This window comes from Zootoca vivipara, chromosome 2 (assembly GCF_965207765.1).
Source record: "Zootoca vivipara chromosome 2, rZooViv2.hap1.1, whole genome shotgun sequence".
In the NCBI taxonomy this organism is placed as follows: Eukaryota; Metazoa; Chordata; class Lepidosauria; order Squamata; family Lacertidae; genus Zootoca; species Zootoca vivipara.
The window spans coordinates 104,980,522-105,000,879 of record NC_142584.1 but is presented as its reverse complement, the minus strand read 5'-3'; the positions used below and the strand labels follow the sequence as shown (position 1 = coordinate 105,000,879).

The 20,358-nt window shown below is 47.0% G+C and overlaps 2 protein-coding genes across 6 annotated transcripts; both read left to right on the top strand.

Moving 5' to 3' along the window:
* The first annotated feature begins 1,664 nt into the window (after positions 1–1,664).
* Positions 1,665–8,079, top strand: LOC118080915 (uncharacterized). Of its 5 annotated transcripts, none has more exons than XM_088663324.1 (4): positions 1,665–2,005; positions 2,157–2,996; positions 5,354–5,480; positions 6,024–8,079. In XM_088663324.1, the coding sequence occupies exons 2-4, from the start codon at positions 2,349–2,351 to the stop codon at positions 7,880–7,882; spliced, it is 2,634 nt and encodes an 877-aa protein (XP_088519450.1). In that variant the 5' UTR covers positions 1,665–2,005; positions 2,157–2,348; the 3' UTR covers positions 7,883–8,079. The 5 variants fall into 5 exon arrangements, with proteins under 5 accessions (XP_088519450.1, XP_088519449.1, XP_034962833.3 ...); XM_088663323.1 differs by having other exon boundaries at positions 6,021–8,079; XM_088663322.1 differs by lacking the exon at positions 1,665–2,005 and having other exon boundaries at positions 2,033–2,996; positions 6,021–7,124; positions 7,173–8,079.
* A 5,984-nt stretch (positions 8,080–14,063) lies between these two features.
* On the top strand, positions 14,064–20,316 carry LOC118080087 (uncharacterized). The gene is made up of 6 exons (XM_088663338.1): positions 14,064–14,218; positions 15,726–16,196; positions 16,911–17,040; positions 17,597–17,682; positions 17,778–17,823; positions 19,196–20,316. The coding sequence occupies exons 2-6, from the start codon at positions 15,756–15,758 to the stop codon at positions 20,098–20,100; spliced, it is 1,608 nt and encodes a 535-aa protein (XP_088519464.1). The 5' UTR covers positions 14,064–14,218; positions 15,726–15,755; the 3' UTR covers positions 20,101–20,316.
* Positions 20,317–20,358: the final 42 nt, after the last annotated feature.

The following is a 20,358-nucleotide window of genomic DNA, read 5'->3' as shown; positions in this document are numbered from 1 at the left end:
GTCTCTGGGAAGCGGGGACATCTGGTAACCAAGGTATATACCAGCACTACACACTGGGCACAAAGAACGAGGAATGATGCCACGTTCATCTTTGGTTTGTGGGCTTTCTAGAGGAAACAAGATTGTGGCCTGCACTCCAGGGTACTCCTGTGGTGATCAGCAGAAAGCTTGAGAGCTAGCAATTGTTGCTTTTACTGAGGAAGCTCCAGCACATCCTGAAAGCAAAAGGCATTGGGGGAAAGGTCATTTCTGTAGAAATACAGTGTGTGAGAGGCGGTTGTGGACTCTCTTCATTGTAGGTTTTTAAGCAGAGGTTGGATGGCCATTTGTCGTGCATGCGTCAGTTGAGATTCCTACATTACAGGGGGTTGGACTAGATGACCCTAAGGATCCCTTCCAACTCTGATTCTGCGAGACTGCATTCCAAAGCTCATCTTCATCTCATTAATGTAATGTTTTAACCACAGCAGTTCTCTGTAGTTTATTGAAAAAGAGTTTCATTCTAAAAAAGACATGAATTGAAAGTTCTAAACTTTTCTCTCTCCTTCAAAAACAAAACTGGTTTTATTTTCGGATAACATTCTATAGTGCCATATAAGAGGTGCTTGCTGCTGGTTTGACCTTTCTGCAGCCAGCACGTTGCAAAATATTCAAATCTTGTTAGTAGGTTGTAAAATGTATTTTTTTCCCTGCCCATGAGAATTGTATAAAATAAAAAGGGAAATAATTTTGACAGATATTTCCTAAATAAACTAACGTTGACTCTGTTCTTTCAGAATTCTTTTTTTTTAGAGGGGAGTACTTTTTAATGACTTGATATATAATATTTTGTTGCAAGCCGCCCAGAGTGGCTGGGGAAACCCAGCCAGATGTGCAGGGTATAAATAATAAATTCATTCATTCCCCGCCCATCTGGTAGGGTTTCCCCAGCCCCTCTGGGCTGCTTCCAACAAAATTATTATTATTATTATTATTATTATTATTATTATTATTATTATTATTATTATTATTAGTGGGAGTGAGTTCTCGATCCTCAGTGGGAAGCGCACACATGACCATTAACAACTACCAGACTTTTAGAGGACATCTGAAGGCAGCCCTGTTTAGGGAAGCTTTTAATGTTTAATTAATAATAATAATAATAATTTATTTATACCCCGCTCATCTGGCTGGGTTTCCTCAGCCACTCTGGGCGGCTTCCAACAGAAAAATGACATAAAATAATCTATTAAACATTAAAAGCCTCCCTAAAATTACTGTATTTTAATACTTCTGTTGGAAGCCGCCCAGAGTGGGGGAAACCCAGCCAGATGGACGGCGTATAAAGAGTTGTTGTTGTTGTTGTTGTTGTTGTTGTTGTTGTTGTTGTTGTTAGATCTAGCCCAGATAAGTTTGTTGTGAGCGATCACTCCAGCTGAAATCAGCACTTTTGAGGGCTGCCATCCTATACCCGCCTGCGAGGAAACCCCGTTTCTCCACTAGGGGGCTCCGAGGCGAAAGCAGCTTTCTCTTTGCAAAGCTTTTCCTTCCTGCGCAGTCGAAGCCCTATGTACCGATCCGACGCTGGCTCCGCCTCCGCCTGCTAACGAGCGAAAGCGGGGCGGGGCTTAATCAGCATCCCCGTCCAACCCGAACGGCGCTTTCCTTCTCGTCGCTTGCTCCACCCTCTCCGACCGGAGTGAGAACTTGTCAGCCCGATGGCTGCGGGCTCCTCCTGCCTCCGACCAACCCGCACCCTTAACAACTAACAATACAGGGGAAGGGGGGTGGGGAAAGGGCCGGGACAGCAGAGCGAGGAAACCTCACATTTCCCTTCCTTGCACGGCTTTCCCAATCGCGTTAAAGCGGAGGCGGAGGGAACGGGCGCAGCTTGACACGCGCCTGCCAGCCACCCGCAGAACCTGAGTCGGACCAGAAGGAGAACCTTGGCGTTTCCCGGCAAGCTGTTCCGGCCGATCTCCGGCTTTTGTTTGACAGGAGGAGCCCAGCATCTCAGCGCCTGCGGGTTTGTTGCAGGGCTTTTCGTTTCCCTCCCTTACTGGTTGTTGTCCCCCCCCCCCCCCACTCCACTTCCGAAACCACCCATCTCTTTCATTTGATTTATTAATTTTCCTCCCCCTCCCCCCCCAATGAAAATGCCGCTGAAATACGTCAAGAGTCGGAAAGGCAAGGATCAGCTGCTTCACGAAGGGTACCTGTATCGGAAGGAGCGGGAGAGCAAGAGCAAGACGGTCTGGAAATGCGCCGACTACCAGAAGTCCCGTTGCCCGGGGAGGGCCCACACGCGCCACGGCAAGCTGGTACACTCCTTGCCACACAATCACCCTCCTCCTGCCAAGACAGGCAGCATGGATGCCGAGACGTGTGGCACGAAGGAAAGGCCCTCCTCTAGCCAAGAGCCCGTCCGCGAAGGGTCCCTGCCAGGCTGCCAGGCGTCGCCAGGGGTGCCCGCTTCCCACAAGCCGCGCATCCAGAAGGATCCAAAGCTAACCATCCAGCTCTTGCGAGCACGCCTGAACGCAGCCCGCCAAGTCGTGTCGGACTTGCAGAGGGTGTCTTCTGCTGTCGCTGAGACAGTTCCTGTAGATCCCTCTCCGCCAGCTTCTCTGGACTTGCCTGAGTGCTCAGGTGCATTTGAGGACCCAAGATCCAAGGCCACCCCTGCTCTGGGCAATGGCACAAATGCATCCCATTTGCTTGCAAGCCGGTCCAGTCGGGAAGCTGCTCGCCAGAGGTTCCGCTTGGGCCCTGTCCCACCTGCAGAAGCCCCCCAGGAGATTCTGTCCTGGCTGAGCCAGGCAGCTGAGCAATGGCTGTGTCCTCAGCAGCACAGCAAGAACCAAATTGTGGACATGGTGGTCCTGGAACAGTTCCTGAACATGCTTCCGGGGAACTTGCAGGCACGTGTGAGAGCCAGGGAGCCAGGCAGCAGCAAGGAAGCACTTCAGCTGGTCGAGAGCTATTTGAGGGAAGAGGAGCCAGCTAACGCTGTTCAGGTGCTGGCGCTGAGATGTGTTTTGTTTTTTCTTTTATTGATATGTTTACATGTGTTGCCCACTTTTCCTCCAAGGAGCTTGAAGTGGCCTAGGTGGTTCTCCACCTCCCAATGTTATCCTCACGACGACCCTGTGGAGTAGGTTGGGATGAGAGTGAGTGACTGGCCCAAGCTTCGTGGCTGGGTGGGGCTTTGAACCCTGGACTCCCGGCTCTTAGTCCAACACTCTAACCACTATGCCACTCTGGGTGGAGCTCACTTAAGAATGGAATACTGTTGTGTATCCGATTCTAATGCAGACCCAGAAAATCTGCTACTGGTTGATGTTGCCCTTCTGTTATTGCAGACCTGCTGTAGCAGGGGTGGGGGAACTTCAAGCTCAGGGGGGAAATCCAGTCCTGTAGTCCTCTCTTAACTGGCCCTCTGCACTTTCCCCAAACCACAACCCTCACCAGCCCTACACAATGTCCCTCCTCAAGTGTTTTTGCCTGGCTGGAATTGGTCCTCAAACTATGATGGCATTGGACTGTGCTGGGGCTAAAGCTGTTTATGTTGCCTCACCCACCCTTGCCTTGCCATTGGCATGTGGCCCCTGGGTGATTGTCTGGGAAGGAATGTGGCCCTTTAGGTTCTCCACCTCTGTGCTATTAGAGACCCAGTGAGTTCCGTCTCCCTGGCCAGAAACTGACGTCCGGTGTTAATCTTTTTCTGACAGCTAGAGAATATCTGCTGCAGTACATTCAGCAAAAGGTTGTTGTGGTGGGTCACAGAGTTTGTTGGGTCCTGCACTGTGGGAAAAGTTTTACTTGGAGCCTGTTGAAAAATGATTCTGGTAACCTGGATATGACACATATATCATTCACAACCAGTTTTGTTTGTTTTTGTTTTTTGCTGGCTTTCCTTCTTTTAAAGGCTGTGTGAGGTGCAGTTAATAATAATAATAATAATAATAATAATAATAATAATAATAATAATAATAAATTTTATTTATACCCAGTTCTCCCCAGCCAAGACCGGGCTCAGGGCGGCTAACACCAGATGTAAAACAATTGATTAAAATACAGCTTAAAAACAAGATTAAATACAACATTAAAATGCAGCCTCATTTCAATAGAAACTCAAATCATAAACTGTTTGGGGAAGAAAATGTCAAATCTTCACCAAGGCTGACTATCCAAACTGATCCTACGTGGGCCAGAAAAAGCCAGGAAAGTCCCCAAATATGAGTTCCATCACAGAAGGAAAGAGGAAAGAGGGAGGGGATCAAGTTGATTCCAGGCCAAAGGCCAGGTGGAACAATTCTGTCTTACAGGCCCAGTTGAAGCTATTCCTGCCTTGCAGGTGCCATGATGGAAAGGCTTTTTTCCTGCTTGTCATGCAGCTCTAAACTGCAGGAAAGCATTGCTGGGAGCAAAATGCTTGCTGCTCTCTCTGTGTGTTGTTGATATAAGGCAGGGATACAAGGCACAGATGGCACATTATTGCTCATAATCTGGTTGAGTAACCAGTCTGATTTGGTATCTTCTCTGATTATACAGTATCTCGTTTGTGCCTGTGACAGAGTGTGCATTTGATCTCATTGAGGTGAGGTGAGGTTAAGCCTGTGTTCCCATGATGACCAAATAAATGGGAAGTTTCATGCTGATCTTCCCTTAACTTTCATTGCATACAGTTAAGAGGGAAATGCGAAGATGCTAAGTGCTGTGATATGGAGTGGCATAGAATGGGATGGCCAGAAATGGCCTGGGGCTAGACTGAGCAAAAAGGGGGTTGGACAAAAACATGCCCTGAACGCTATGCTATCAGAGCCAGGGGGAGAAATTGAGTAACCATAGTACAGGTACCTTTTTAGCAAATGATTTTTAATAATAATAATAATCCTGGTGTGGTGTCTACTGGGTTTAAGAAATTGCCTTCTTCTGCGCCAGACCACTGGTCCATCTCCTTGAATATTGTCATCTCTGATTGACCCTGAATCTTAAATGTCTTGGGTAGCAAGGCTGAAAAAAGGCCCTCACCCAAGATCCTTCAGCTGGAGATAGAATCATAGCATTGTAGAGTTGGAAGGGACCCTGAGGATCATCTAGTTCAACCCTGTGCAATGCAGGAATATGCAGCTGTCCCATATGGGGATCGAACCTGCAACCTTGGCGTTATCATCAGCACAATGCTCTAACCAACTGAGCTATGTGTGTGCAATGTAGGTGCGCTGCCACTTTTGTGCATGCAGATTCTCTGGTCTGCCCCTAAGCTATGTCCCTTTCTCCCAAAACCTTCTAAGGCTTTGCCCAACACAGTCAAGTCAATAAAAGTCTTAATACTGTGACGTTAACGGAATATCCCTCTTGTTTGCTTCAGGGCCTGGTAACCTTTGAAGATGTATCTGTGCGTTTCACAGAGGAAGAATGGGCTTTGCTGGGCCACAAAGAGAAAACCCTTTACTGGAATGTCATGCAGGAGAATTACGATAATGTGGCCTGGATGAGTAAGTGTTCCTAGAGAATCCTGGTGCAGTTACTAACTCTTTCCACTTTTACATTACTGCAGCCTACAGTTTAGGCATGCATCAATTATACCCAGATTTCTCTTGCTATAATCATCCCCTTGTAAAACTTTTATTAACTATTTTATGTGGCCATCTAGCATCCTCGCTTCCCATTTTTAGATGCCCTTTGAATACTTTCTTGCATCAAGAGGCTTTTTAATTTGGATGAACTTTATGTGCTTAGCCAGTTCCTCAGGACATTTTCTGCTTCTGTACTTTTCTTGCATTCACTGTTATTTTAACCTTTGCTGTACACTGCTTAGATGGCTTCTATACAAGTTAACAGTATATGCATATTTTTACAAATAAATAAACTGAACTCACCAAGCCTTCCATCGGACTATATATGCATAGGATTGTACCGTGAGCTAAATATTCCATTTTGTGACTTCTTTTAATTGCAGTAGAGAGGATCTGGTGCAGCCAATGTATCCTTAATTAATTTTTAGGACACGGCGTGATTGCTTTTCCTTGCTTCAGCAGGTGACGATAGCAAACGGAGAGGGGAGGATCCTTGGCTGGAAGCGTCCGAATCGGTGGCGATGGGAAAATCTAAGGAGGCTATTTTGCAGAGTCCTGAACAGTCCTGTCTGGAGAGGCAGCAAAAAACCAACTCAGGAAGAGAAAGAAAAAAGGATGCTCTCTGCTGGAAGAGTTTGCAAAAACTAGACAGTGACATGGTTCACCTAGAGATGGAGACCCAGTGCACATGTGCTGATTGCGAGAACTGGAGCAAATCCTTATCAGCATTTATCAATACTCAGGAAAGTCCCAGTCCTGAACCTATGCCTCTCTCTGGGAAGTCACATGAATTAACTGAGAAGAAAATCCTCCAGAATCTTCAGGAAAACTTAATCAAAGAGGACCAGAGCAGTGTGCCGAGGCAACAGGCAAGCCACTCAGGAAAGGGAGAAGAGAGATCTACTCTTCTTAGAAACAGCTTGAGGGACCCACTTCATCTCGACTCTAGGCCACGTGCTGATTCTGCAGAACTGGAAGAATCACTAAGACTTGGCAGCAATCAGAAAATCCACAGCAGGGGAGATCCAGATTATGTGGCACTGTGTGGGGAGTCGTTGGAAATGTCTGTGGACGAGATTTCTCAGATTTCTGCCGAGGAAGACCTGCAGTCCGAGCCTATGCAGCTTTGCTCAAAACTGATTCTTGCCGAAGTGAACGAGGCGGCAGACTTACGGCAACAGCTTGCGCATTTTTACTCAGAAGTAAGTACCACTGAGTCCAGTGGGGCTTGCTCCCAGGGAAGTGGGTGTAGGATTTCAGATTCAATCAGCGAGGATCAGAACGTTCTGGAGAGCCATCTCAACAGCATCTCAGGAAATGGTGATGGACAGGAGAAATGCCTTCTCTATGGAAATGGTCTGAGGGATCTGCCCAAAGATGCTGAACCAGGACCAGAGAACCAGAATATGCGCGCTGGTTGTGGGGGTCGAGATCAATGCTCCAAGCACATTGGTAGCCAGGAAATGGCTCACAGGGAAGACCTATATAAAAGTCCCAAAAAGTCCAGTAGGCGGTTCACCCAAAATTCAGGTCCCGCCAGCCAGACTAGCTGTTCAGATTCAGGTAAGAAGCCCAGAGATCCTGCTGGCCAGACTAGCTGTTCCAATTCAGGTAAGAAGCCCAGAGATCTCTTGGCTTTAATGAAACACAGGCGACTTTACAAAAGAGGAAAGTATTTTAATGGGGAAAACATGCATGCCAAGTCTGTTCTTGGAGTGCCTCAAAGAATCCAGCCAGCTGGAAAACTTCAGAAACGCTTGGACTGGAAAGACAAGGGCTACTACCGACTTAGCCAATGCAGACTTTTTGAACCAGGAAGAGGACTAAGGCAACCCCTCAAGGACCACCTCCAGACTCGCGAAGCATTACATCTGACTACAGCGACAATCAGAACGGCCTCAGGGACCGGCTCTTCCCCTCCAAACCCCAAAAGACTGAAACCCGAGCCAATCTCTCCCTCCCCTTCCCCTCCCTACAAAATGGCGGCTGAGCCAACGCTGGCCCAGTTTATGGCTCTGCTAGAGCAAGTTGCTGCCGACGCCGTGGAGATAAAGTCTGCAGTCTCCCACTTGCACACCTCAGTCACTGCCATCCGCAGCGCCCTCGGGAGCCTCTCTGGGTGTTGGGACGAGGCTGAGCTCAGGATTTCTGACTTGGAGGACACCTCCCAAAATACAAAGGCCCAGCTTGTGAAGCAGTGTAACGATACTAAAGCTATCGAGGCCAAACTGATTGGGAAAGCCGTCCAGACCAATGTCATTGCAGGGTTGTGGTCATCGCTGAGGGGTCAGCGAGAGGCAGCCGCCCTAACTAATGTGTAAGGATGTTTCTGAAGACCTGGCTCAGAGAGAGATCAAGCATCGATCATTCCAAAACTAGGCTTGGATGCAATTGGTCGAGACAACCTGTTCACCGCCCACTCCTTTGCTGCCTTAGAAAAACCTTTGCAAGCTCTTGACCCTCTGCTTCTTTCAATAAACCTTTGGTGACCACAGTGAAAAAATAAAATAAAATGGTTCTTGTGCCTCTGTGATGTTGATTCAAGTCATCTTGGCCCTATCTAGGAATGGAGGGCAAGAGAGTAGTCTGGGATCAAAGGGGATGAGGGCAGCCAGTCTTGCTCGCTACATTCAGGTACCAGAGGTAAAAAGTAGGCTGGCCAAATAATAATTTTACATATTTTGCATTCAGTTACCCCTTGTGTACAAAATATATAAGATGTATGCATACATTTAAATCCAGGCATCCCCAAACTGTGGCCCTCCAGATGTTTTGGCCTACAACTCCCATGATCCCTAGCTAACAGGACCAGTGGTCAGGGATGATGGGAATTGTAGTCCAAAACATCTGGAGGGCCGAAGTTTGGGGATGCCTGTTTAAATCTAACCCTAGAAAGGTGATGGGAGAGATCAAACTTACATGATTGGCTGGTGAGCAGCATTTGCTAGAAGTGGCCCTGTAGGCTATCAAGGGGTGCCAAAATGAATAAAATATGGGGGGGGGCAGGTGAGCCCTACCTTGCACAATCAATCACAAGATGCAGCACACACACACAATTCAAAAGGCAATGCCCATCAACGGGGAGAGGACTGTCGCCCTCAAATATTTTATCTGGGGGGCCGATGGGAGCTCAGTCCCTAGGAATTTGCTCCCAGGAGGACGTCTGGAGGTAAGCAATGCAAATATTGGGAATTAATCACTAACTGATTGCATGTTAAATCCCACCTTTCCTCTCTGGAACCCAAGGGGTGTAGCTGAGGGTTCCCTGGTAGTTTTCCCTCCAGGAACTGACTGATCCAGCTTTCCCCAAGAAGAGGGAGGTCCTCTCCCTCACTTTTATCACCATGTTGGAAAAAACGGCCTGCAAGTGCCGCATGTCTCCCAGCGCTGCTTATGGTTAAAAGCTTCTGTCTGGAAGACAGGGGTCACCCTACGACAGGATGAGAGATATAGTAGACTGCCCTGGGATAAAGAGGGTGAATGAACGGCACTGTATACGTAAATGCTACAGACAGACGGAGCGAGCTCCTGAGAGCAGGATGTGTCACAGCGGGCACCGTCCATGTAGTACAGTGGTACCTCGGGTTACGAACACAATCCGTTCCGGGACGCAGTTCGTAACCCGAAATGGTCGTAACCCGAAGCGCCATTTTGTGCATGCGCAAAGCGTGCACGCAGCAAAAATACTTCCGGGTTTGCGGAGTTCATAACCCAAGGTGTTTGTAACCCGAGGTAGGACTGTATTGCCAATTTTCCCACTAGCCACTAAAGCTGCGCCTCTTAACAACGGCTTGATGTGCAGATACTTCTTAATCCCTAAAGCACCTATAAGGTTTAGGCACAGTTTGAGGAGGAGAATAACAAGAAGAGGAGGAGGAGGAGAGGGAGCGGCCTACAGACTTATGTCATGTCCACACCATACATTTGTAGCCCTGTGATACCACTTTGAACAGCCATTGTTTTCCGCAAAGCATTCTGGGAGCAGGGGAGGTCTTTGGTAATATGGCAACACTGCGTGAGGCCGAAATTTGGCATTCCTGAATTATGGAGCTTCTCAATTTTGCACCCCATCAGCTTGGCACCCTGTGCCAGGGGGAACTACCCTCACCACTCAAATCCAGCGCTTCTGTGAGCTGTAGTTTGCTAAGGGTGCTGAAAGTTGTCAGGAGAGACAATCCCTCATTCCCCTCGCAGAACTATATTTCTCAGAGTAGCTTACTGCTCAATGCCTCTTCCAAGAGAACTACCAGGAATCTGGGCGGGGGGGGGGGTGAGGCACAATTGTTTAAAATGGCATCATAGTGCTTTAAAACAGGCTTCCTCAACCTCGGACCTCCAGATGTTTTTGGCTTACAACTCCCATGATCCCTAGCTAGCAGGACCAGTGGTCAGGGATGATGGGAATTGTAGTCCCAAAACATCTGGAGGGCTACGTGTAGCCATGCCTGCCTTAAAGCTTCTGGGGGGGGGGAAGGAAGGTGCTGGCACTGGGTTCCCTTGAGCACCCCCAGAAAAACAACAACACTGCCTTAAAGTCCAATTAGAAAGCTTGTGGTGTATATTCATTAAATGGTCCTGCCTGGGAACCTGAGGAGACCTGGATTCAAACACCAGCAAGTCCCTAGAGATGTCTACATTCCCAAAAAATTCAGTTCTGTAGTGCTCCTGGAACATCTTCTAAGCTGAGATCCATCAACATGGGCAGTTGAGCAGGCGCAGCTTCCATTTTGTATTTTGCGAGCAGATTGCAGCATCTGGGCTTGATGAGAAACAGCCAGATGGTGCCTTTGCAAGCGGCTGCTTCTGGGGAAGAGGGAGGGGAGGGGAAGGTTCAGGGAAAGGAGCTGCTTCCTTTAAAATACGGGAGATTTAAGGGATATTTTACGATCCGGGCTGCCAGCGGGAAACACATTTAAATACGGGGGTTTCCCGCCAAAAACGGGAGACTTGGCAGCTATGGCAGGTGACCCTCACCTGCTCCAAGCTTCCTCCAGCTGAGGAATCACACGCTTCCCAGAGCTAACAAACCCCACCCGGCTAGCTAGGGAGCTGGGCTGTGGGTCCTTGCCTGCCTCAGCCTCCTAGAGCGCCCACCCACTGCTTCCCCATCCATGCCTTGTTCGTGGAGACAGGGGTCCCTTTGTCTCTGGTGACAGGTCCTGCTTCTCTGGTTCCTGGGCACTGACTCTCACCCCCCTCGCCATCCTCTGCCGCCCCGTGAGTACATTCCAGCCCCCCCCCACCAACCTCTCCTCCTCCACCCCACCTTGCCCTGGTGTGTGCCAATCGTGGCTAACACCCCTTCCTCCTGTAGGAACGTTTGTCATATATTTTAGTTGAGTTGCAAACGTTTCCTTATCACTATTATTTTTACAATTCCCAACAGTTAAATTCTTTTCTTGTAGTAGCCAGTTGCATTCAGGGTTTCCCTTTCTTTTTGCCTTTTGGCTGAAAATGGTGTGGTTTGTTTGTTTTGAGTAATCTATGGCCTTGTTTCTTGCAATTAAAGCAAACTACACTTTTCTCTGTGTCTTTAGGCATTGCAAACTGTCTAGATCAGGCATGTCCAACAGGTAGATCGTGATCTACCAGTAGATCACTGGATGTCTGTGGTAGATCACCGGTAGATCAGTGGCTTCCCCCCCCAAAGAGGCTAAAAAACTTTGGCTCCCCTAAAAAAAACTCAACACCTTTGCCCTGCACCCCTAAAATGACCTGAACCACCAAAAACAGGGCTTTGGGTTTTCCTTCCTAAAAGAAAGCTCAATGACACTTTCCTCCTTCCTAAAGAATCATAGAATCATAGAGTTGGAAGAGACCACAAGGGTCATCCAGTCCAACCCCCTGCCAAGCAGGAAACACCATCAAAGCATTCCTGAAGAAGCTCAACAACTTTTACATGAACCCCCCAAAAGAGGGCTTTTCTTTCTAAAAAAAAGAGCTCAAGCTCAACAACTTTGACCTGGACCCCCCAAAAGGGGGTAGATCACTGCCAGTTTTTATGTGAGTAGATCGCAGTCTCTTGGAAGTTGGCCACCCCTGGTCTAGATGCATAATTGCTGTCTTTACTCTTAATATTTCTTTCTGGAGACTCAGCTCTCCCTCTGCGTTCCTGTCTTAAATAAGCAGTCAGATCTCTTAAAGTTAGACCTTCTTTTGTGGTCCATTATACTCACAAATGCATCGAATTTTGGTCCTAGAGACGATAACAGAAATGATGTCTTCATTTCCTCATCAAATGGTTTTGAGGTAATCTGAATCTTTTGAATAATTTCTGTAAACTGGCTCATATGCTTTGTGAATTCATCTTAAGAATTCATTCTCAGTCTGGTTAACTCATGTATTGACATCCTGTAGGAACTCTTCATCGTGTCTCCAAACATGCGCTCAATATCAGTTAATATTTGAGGTGCAGTTTCTTCAGAATTTATCGTTGAGAGGTGTTCATCGCGAAGTCCCTTCAAAATGATGAATCTAGCTTTGCTATACTTTTCTTCCCAAACTCTTCTCTTGGGTAAATCACCCTCGTCTGTGCTCGTGGGTCGGGGTTTTTTTATAGCATCAAGGACGCCTTTCGCATCTAGAAGTGCTATTAAGCGTTGCTTCCAGTGCACAAAATTATGTTCATTTAGAACAGGCAAACCTCATCCTAGATCACTTTCAAAATCTCCACTAGCCATTTTAAAAATATAATCTCCACTGCTTTAGATTACTGTAACCTCCGAGGGTAGGGAGGGGTTATTTAATCCCCACTAGACAACCAAGAACTAAAAAAATACTACGCAATTCTGGGCCAACCATAACCCAATATAGGAACGTTTATAACAGGCATCCCCAAACCGCGGCCCTCCAGATATTTTGGCCTACAACTCCCATGATCCCAAGCTAACAGGACCAGTGATCAGGGAAGATGGGAATTGTAGTTCAAAACATCTGGAGGGCCGAAGTTTGGGGATGCCTGGTTTATAATATACTTTAGTTAGTTGCAGAGTCAAATGTTTCCTTACTGGGTCTGCACAGCAGCAAAACGGCTTGTTGACTCGTTAAGAGTCTTTCTTAGTTGGGAATCCCTTTTATCCCTCTTGAAAACAATACACATGAATCTGTGTTATAATAAAACAGTTTACTGTCAGATTCATACTTAGGTTACAAAATAAACTACAGTATATGTGACATATTAGTGAGTCTTAACAACTCCCCCATAGCATCTATCAGCAGCAGCAGCTTAACTGTTCAACGGTCCGACTCCAAACAAACCAACAGAGATGACAGTTGGTCCTTCTTGGAATGTTGGAGTTGATTGACACATGCCACACCTCCTCCCTGTCGTCCTGCCAGTTCATGAACACTCGCCCACTGTGAAGCTCGCTTTGGGTGACTTGGGGCCAATCCCTGCTTCTCAACCCAACCAACCTTGCAGATGAGATAGGGGAAGGGAAAGCAGGTGCGCAGCCTCGAACTCCTGGGAGGGAAAGTGGGGTGGAAATGCGGCAGCTAGACTGGTGGACTGGGAGCGGCCGCCAAGACCACATAACACCGGTCTTGAAAGACCTACATTGGCTCCCAGTACGTTTCCGAGCACAATTCAGAGTGTTGCTGCTGACCTTTAAAGCCCTAAACGGCCTCGGCCCAGTATACCTGAAGGAGCATCTCCCCCCCCCCATTGTTCAGCCCGGACACTGAGGTCCAGCTCCGAGGACCTTCTGGTGGTTCCCTCACTGCAAGAAGCCAAGTTACAGGAAACCAGGCAGAGGGCCTTCTCGGTAGTGGCACCTGCCCTGTGGAACACCCTCACATCGGATGTCAAGGACTTTTAGAAGACATCTGAAGGCAGCCCTGTTTAGGGATGCTTTTAATGCTTGATGGATTACTGTATTTTTATATTTTGTTGGAAGTCACCCAGAGTGGCTGGGGAAACCCAGCCAGATGGGTGGGGTATAAATAATAATAAATTATTATTATTATTATTATTATTATTATTATTATTATTATTATTAAGAAACTGGCATGATGCAAATTGAATAAAGGGGATGGGGAGGGAAGAGGGAAATAAGCAAAATGTTTGCCCCTCCAGCACTCAGTGTCACCATTAAGCCTCCCCCAACCTGGTTCCATCCAGATGTTTCAGACTGCAACTCCCATCAGGGGCACTGGGAGTTGTGGTTCAAAACATCTGGGTGGCGTCAGGTTGGGGAAAGATTGTCTTAGTTAATGTTTCAGCTTCTTCCCTCCGGTCAGAAGGAGCTGCAGATTGATTCAGGGGCTATCTCTGCTATGAAAAGCTTCCCCTGCTGATTTTTATTTCTCAACTCAAGCTACTGTTAAAGGCACAAAAGAAGCCCAGGCTCCCACCATCACCACAGTCATATGACTAACTCAACAGAAGAGGTGATCCCAGTCAGGTGGGGGGTCATTTACGCTTCTCCCCACCAGAGGGCAGTGCATGGGGGGGTTGTGTTACCAGGCTAGAAGTCTGTTTTATTTGTCTGTGTTTGATTTTAGAGGCTGATCCTCCAGTTGATTGTTCCTTCCTTACACCTGGATGCTAGTTGCATGGGATTGTGTGAGAAGGTGGAAGACTTTCCCAGATCCTCCTGCAGTAGAGAGACCACCAGGTGAACACCCTGCTCAGGATTCCTCTGAACTTCTTCCTCCAGGTAAGAATCGATGGAACAAACATAGATAAAAGATTTGGTACCACGGGGGGGGGGGGCAACAAACACTTGCCATTTATTTATTTCCATTTGCTTCAGATCCTTTATATGATGAGAAATTAATTCACTCGCCCTGCTTCCAAAGCTTATGCTTGTTTATGCGGGTCAGAAATAATGCACTCAGGGTGATAGGAAAGCTGTAATTCTCTTCCACTCTTGTTTACTTACGAGATTTATAAACCACTTGATCAAAGAGCTCCCCAAGTGCTATACAAAAAAAAAAATAGCTGGGAGCCAACACTGCTAAAATCCATAGACTAATTTAAAACCAAGTAGGCATAATAAAGCCATTGTCGTTTAAAGCAAAAACCAAATCAAATAAACTTTAGATTTTTTTAATTTTTTTTACAATGCAGAAGCCATAGCTTCATTACCCTCCAACTTTCCTCTCTCCTTGCTTCTTTACTATCTAGCCCAGGCATCCCCAAACTGCGGCCCTCCAGATGTTTTGGCCTACAACTCCCACGATCCCTAGCTAACAGGACCAGTGGTCAGGGGTGATGGGAATTGTAGTCCAAAACATCTGGAGGGCCAAAGTTTGGGGGTGCCTGATAGCCTGAGGCAGAGTTCTGGAGAACTTCCATACATCACTACTGGGAAAACCATAGCTTTAACTATGCGGATCTTTGTTGGCAAGGTGATGTCTCTGCTTTTTAAGATGCTTGTCTAGGTTTGTCATTGCTTTTCTCCCAAGAAGCAGACGTCGTGACTGCTCTCACCATCTGCAGCAGGCATGTCAAACCTGCGGCCCTCCAGATGTTTTGGCCTACAACTCCCATGATTCCTAGCTAGCAGGACCAGTGGTTGGGGAAGATGGGAATTGTAGTCCAAAACATCTGGAGGGCCGCAGGTTTGACATGCCTGATCTGCAGTGATCATGGAACCCAAGAAAGCAAAATCTCTCTCTGCCTCCATTTCTTCCCCTTCTATTTGCCAGGAAGTCTTAATGCAAAGTAAAAGGCTGTGATCCTGGCACTAGGGTAGCCATAGCAGTTATCTGCCTCCCAGACTTTGTCTCCCCTCCTTAGAGGCAATCCCCTTAAGGCAATAAGAAGCAAAGAGGACTAAATGGCCTTTCATACAGTGCATTATAAAGTGAATATCTTCAATTGTCATGCAAATTGTGCAGCACAGGAGTTCAGCCATTTGCCCTTGGAAAGCTATGTATCTGTTGACATCTCCTTTTCATAAGAGAACAATGTCCTTCAGGTGAAGTGCTGAGGTCAAGACAGGAATAAAAAACAGACTTTTACACACACTCTCTCTCTCTCTCTCAAATATATTTATTAAGCTCATTTATATACCACTTCATCCTTCAAAGAATGGAAGATGGAAATATGTGTAGCAGTTAGCGTTTCTGGAGAACTGAGGTAAATTTATGATTGTGAATATTGTGTCACACACTGGGATTTCAGGAGGACTTCAAGACTCTGTAAACTCTATTTCACAGGTTGTGGCTAGGACTTTCGTTAGGACAACAATGGCTCTAGCTGGGCCTCTGTGCAGCCGGATTTTCCTTCCAGCCTCTCTATTCCCTGGAAAGTTTCCTCAGTCATGTCCCCCATCCAAGATGGAGGCCCAAGCTGGCACCCCTGCTGAGACTAAGGCGTTGGGTCTGGCCAGCCAGGAATCTCATCGGCAGATGTTCCGCCAGAGAACTGTCCTGCTTGGAGAAACTCCTCTGGAGACACTGTCCCGCCTGAGCGATGCTGCTCATCGATGGCTGCGCCCTCAAGAACGCACCAAGGAACAGATTGTGGATATGATCATCCTGGAACAATTCTTGTCTCTGCTTCCAGAGGAGTTGCAAGTTTGCCTGAGAGCTAGAGGGCCGGCCAGCATCAGCATCAGCAGCAAAGAAATTGCTCAGGTGGTGGAGGCTGCCCTGCAGCAGCGAGAACCAGCTGAAGTCGTCGCCAAGGTGAGGAATGCTGAAGGATTTGTGCAATGACTAATTCTGGTGATTCAAAATCTATAATATTGCCTACCTGTATTAGGCTAGGCCAGATGTGAGGAACCTTTGATCCTCCAGATGTTGATGAACTACGATTCCCATCAGCCCCAACAAGCATGACCAATAGCCAGGGATGATGGAGGTTGTAGTTCTGGAGCGTGGATTTTATGTTAGGGGGGCAGAACCAATGTGATTGGTCAGTTAGTTATTTCTATTGTTTTACTTGATCTAGGGTGGGCAGTCCCCCCCCATGCCCTCCTTGGCTACGCCCATGATCTGGAGCAGCGTTTCCCAAGCTTGGGTCTCCGGCTGTTTTTGGACTACAACTCCCATCATCCCTAGCTAAGCAAGACCAGTGGTCAGGGATGATGGGAACTGTAGTCCAAAAAAACCAGCCAGAGACCCAAGTTTGGGAAACACTGATATAGAGGGTCAAAGGTTGTCCACACCTGGGCTAGACAATGTGGGTCAGAAATTTTGCTCTGCAGCTGGTGGAAAATGAAAATATTTTTTCCTTCTGGCTGCTACTATGAACCTCACATAAACTCTGCAAAACCACCAGCTCCAGAAATGTGTTCCAACTACCAAACAACAACAAAAACCAACCTCTGTTTCTCAGGAATCTAAACTTTTGGTTGTGACTATACAGCAAACAAATTTTTAGGTGTGCACATTTTTCAGTTGCCAGTGAACTTTGAGGAGCCATCGGCGTCCCTTTCCGAAAGTGAGCAGGCTTCAGTGAACCCCAGGCAAAAGACCCTTTACTGGAAAGTCATTAAGGAGAGTGATGAGAGCGGGTCATCATCAATGGGTAAGAACTCTTGCCTTCTCTTTGTTGCTGGATGAACAGAGCCAGTGAAGGAGGACTTGTTGATGCAAGCTTTTTAGCAAAGTTGAGATGAGGATTATATATCATGCATGAAACAATTATTCTTTCTCTCTTATACTCATCAGCTGAGTAACCGCTCACTTTGTCATGTTGCGGTTCGAATCCCTGCAACGGGGTGAGCTCCCGTTGCTCGGTCCCAGCTCCTGCCCACCTAGCAGCTCGAAAGCACATCAAAGTGCAGGTAGATAAATAGGTACCGCTCCAGCGGGAAGGTAAATAGCGTTTCCGTGCTCTGCTCTGGTTCACCAGAAGCAGCTTATTCATGCTGGCCACATGACCCGGAAGCTGTACGCCGGCTCCCTTGGCCAATAAAGCGAGATGAGCATCGCAAGCCCAGAGTCATCCACGACTGGACCTAATGGTCAGGGGTACCTTTACCTTTACTTTTATGCAACCTGGATTGGGGTCTCCTGAGCCAAAAGGTAGAATTCAGTTGTCGGTGAAGCATTTCTTTTACAGATCACCATTGCTTTTTCAGTGCTTCAGCTGTCAGATAGCAACACATCACAAACAAAAGCTGCCAGTCTTAAAAAGTCTGAAACAGGGATCCCAGCATCCATACTGGTGAGCAAACCTTGGGGAAAAGAGGGAAGGGATTTGGGATAGGAGATAAATGAGGAATGCTTGTCACTCACTCTCTTTCTTTTTGACTTTAACAGCCTGAATCCATACATCCAGTCTCAGCTTGCACTGTTACCAATCCAGGTAAATTATTTTATTTACTTAGCCAGTTATTGAATTTATAATTCTCCCGTCTGCCCCCAGGAGTCCAGGGCAGCAAAGGGACCCTCAATTTAAAAACAAAGCAATGACATTTTGCAAACAAAGCAAGCGGTAAGCTCTGCAGGTTGCTGTTAACGGATTTGAATAGTGCATCTTTATATTGTTGGAACCCACCCTGGGATCTTGCATTGAAGGGTCAGGGAAATAATAAAAATAAAAGATACCACCTATGGCACTCTCTTTGATGCAGAGGAAATATAGGGCTGTCCTGGCTGCTTCACAAAGAATCGACAGAGGGAGCTTGGAGGGCTGTGAACATAGTTGCCAAGTTTTCCCTTTTCTTGCGAGGAAGCCTATTCAGCATAAGGGAATTTCCCTTTAAAAAAGGGAGAACTTGGCAGCTATGGCTGTGAATCATTGGGGGCTGGTCCATTAGGGTGGAGGAGGCACTGCCCCACCAATTACAGCCTGCCATCCATCACACACACACACCACCATGTGTTTGCCTTCTGACTTACAAGGGCAGCAGTGGCTACCAGCTTCCCCCACCTAAGTCTGAGTTTCCCTTGTAGAACTTAGCATGGAGGAATAGGGAGACCACAGTATAATGAATTGGCTCCGCCTCTCATTGGCTCCGCCTACTGATTGGGCTCCCTGCCTTCCAACCCACCAGCCACCTCTGACTCAGCAGAATTTCCCCTGTGTTATGTAGGGCCATCTCTTGGTTTTTGAGACTCAGAGGCACCATATTCTGCTCCTTTGTCGCTGACGCATGCTGTCTTCAATGCACTGAGAGGGGGACAGTGCAGCAGTCGGGCACACACTTGCTGGGCAGGAGGGCTAAGGTTAGTCCCTGGAATTTGCAGTTTTAAGGGAACAGGAAAGGATTCTGCTGGAGGACTTGGAGAGCCACAATGCTCAAAGGGCAAAGTCTTGCATCCTCTTTCCCTACAGTGACCAAACAGATGCCCATAAGAAAAGAGGCATGCAGGACCTGATTGCAAAGCAATCTCCCCATTTGTGATTCCTGGCAATTGGCATTCAGAAGGGAAGGTATATATCCTCCAAAAGTAGAGGCAGAACCTAGCCATTCTTGCTAGCAGTCATCAATAGCACTGTCCTCTATGAATTTGGCTAATCCTCTTTTAAAGCCGTCCAGTTTGGTGGCCTACACTACCTCTTGGGGAGAGCAGCTTCCATGTCTGTCCTGAATCTCTCAACTTTCAGCTTCGTTGGGTCATAGAATTATAGAGTGGGAAGGGATATAGAGATGGTCATCTAATCCAACCACCTGAGATGCAAGAATGTCCAATGGGAGAATGCTATTTTGTCGTTGTTGTTGTTGTTGTTCCAGATATCATTACGGTGGAAATGAATTCAGAATGCAAGTTTTGGCAGGATGATCCTAAAGACAAAGGGAATGAGATTCCTTCCTGGCATATTAAGGAAGAAGAAGATAATGTGAGCTGGTACTGGCCACAGCAAAGTGATCAGCAAGAAAGCTACTCATGGAAGGAAGAAGAAAACGCATTTCATTTTGGAAGCAATTTGGAAGAAAACCACAATCCACAAATCCACTTACAAACCAAACAAGAAGTGGTTGACTACACTTCTGCTTGGCCTGGGAAAACATACACAAGCACATCAGGGTATGTCACACCTGAGAAAAGGCACCCCAGAGGAACATCGTCCTACATGTGGCCTGAATGTGAAAAATGTCCCCCTTTCGGCTCTGACTTTGTAGGCCACTCAGAGATCTTCACTGAACTGAATCCCTCTGAAAACACCTTAAGGAATAGTTCAGTCCTCTTTAAACATGTTGCCTCTACTGCAAGAGAAAGATGCTACGCTTGCAAGGACTGTGGGAAAAGTTTTGCTTGGAAATCAACCCTTAAGCGGCATCGGATGAGTCACACAGCCAACAGGCCTCACAAATGCCATGAGTGCGGCAAGAGCTTCCAAGTCCGGTCAACTCTTGTCGGTCACCAGAAGATCCACACAGGGGAGAAGCCTCACCAGTGCTCCCACTGCGGCAAGAGCTTCAGAGTGAAATCAGCCCTGACCCAGCACCAGAGACTTCACACTGGAGAGAAGCCATTCCAGTGTCCTGATTGTGGGAAAAGATTTAATGAGCGCATGAAACTCGTCTATCATTATAGAACCCACACTGGTGAGCGACCCTATCAGTGCTTCGACTGTGGCAAAGGCTTCAGTATACGTTCAAGTCTTATTCGGCATAATGAGAGAGTCCACCCTTAGGGCAATTACAAAAATATCCTCTGTGTGGAAGAGCTTTCAAGTCTAGGTTCTTTTTACATTTTGTGTCTTTTGACAGACGTGTCTTTTGGCATTTTGTAAAATACTATGTGGTTTGGAAAAGCCTTGATTTGAATGCATCTGCCCGCTTCTTTTTTATGGATCTTTTGTGTGTGTTACAAACTATGTAGGTATTGCATAATAAAAATAATAACAACAATGACAACAATAATTTTTATTCTGTATACCCCGCCCATCTGG

Excerpts from the sequence above, each read along its gene's own strand:
- LOC118080915 (XM_035106940.3), top strand. The coding sequence starts at position 2,130 with ATGAAAATGCCGCTGAAATACGTCAAGAGTCGGAAAGGCAAGGATCAG. Across the intron at positions 2,997-5,353 it reads AGCCAGCTAACGCTGTTCAG|GGCCTGGTAACCTTTGAAGA; the intron begins GTGCTGGCGCTG and ends TGTTTGCTTCAG. Across the intron at positions 5,481-6,020 it reads CGATAATGTGGCCTGGATGA|CAGGTGACGATAGCAAACGG; the intron begins GTAAGTGTTCCT and ends TCCTTGCTTCAG.
- LOC118080087 (XM_088663338.1), top strand. The coding sequence starts at position 15,756 with ATGGCTCTAGCTGGGCCTCTGTGCAGCCGGATTTTCCTTCCAGCCTCT. Across the intron at positions 16,197-16,910 it reads CAGCTGAAGTCGTCGCCAAG|TTGCCAGTGAACTTTGAGGA; the intron begins GTGAGGAATGCT and ends CACATTTTTCAG. Across the intron at positions 17,041-17,596 it reads GAGCGGGTCATCATCAATGG|TGCTTCAGCTGTCAGATAGC; the intron begins GTAAGAACTCTT and ends TTGCTTTTTCAG.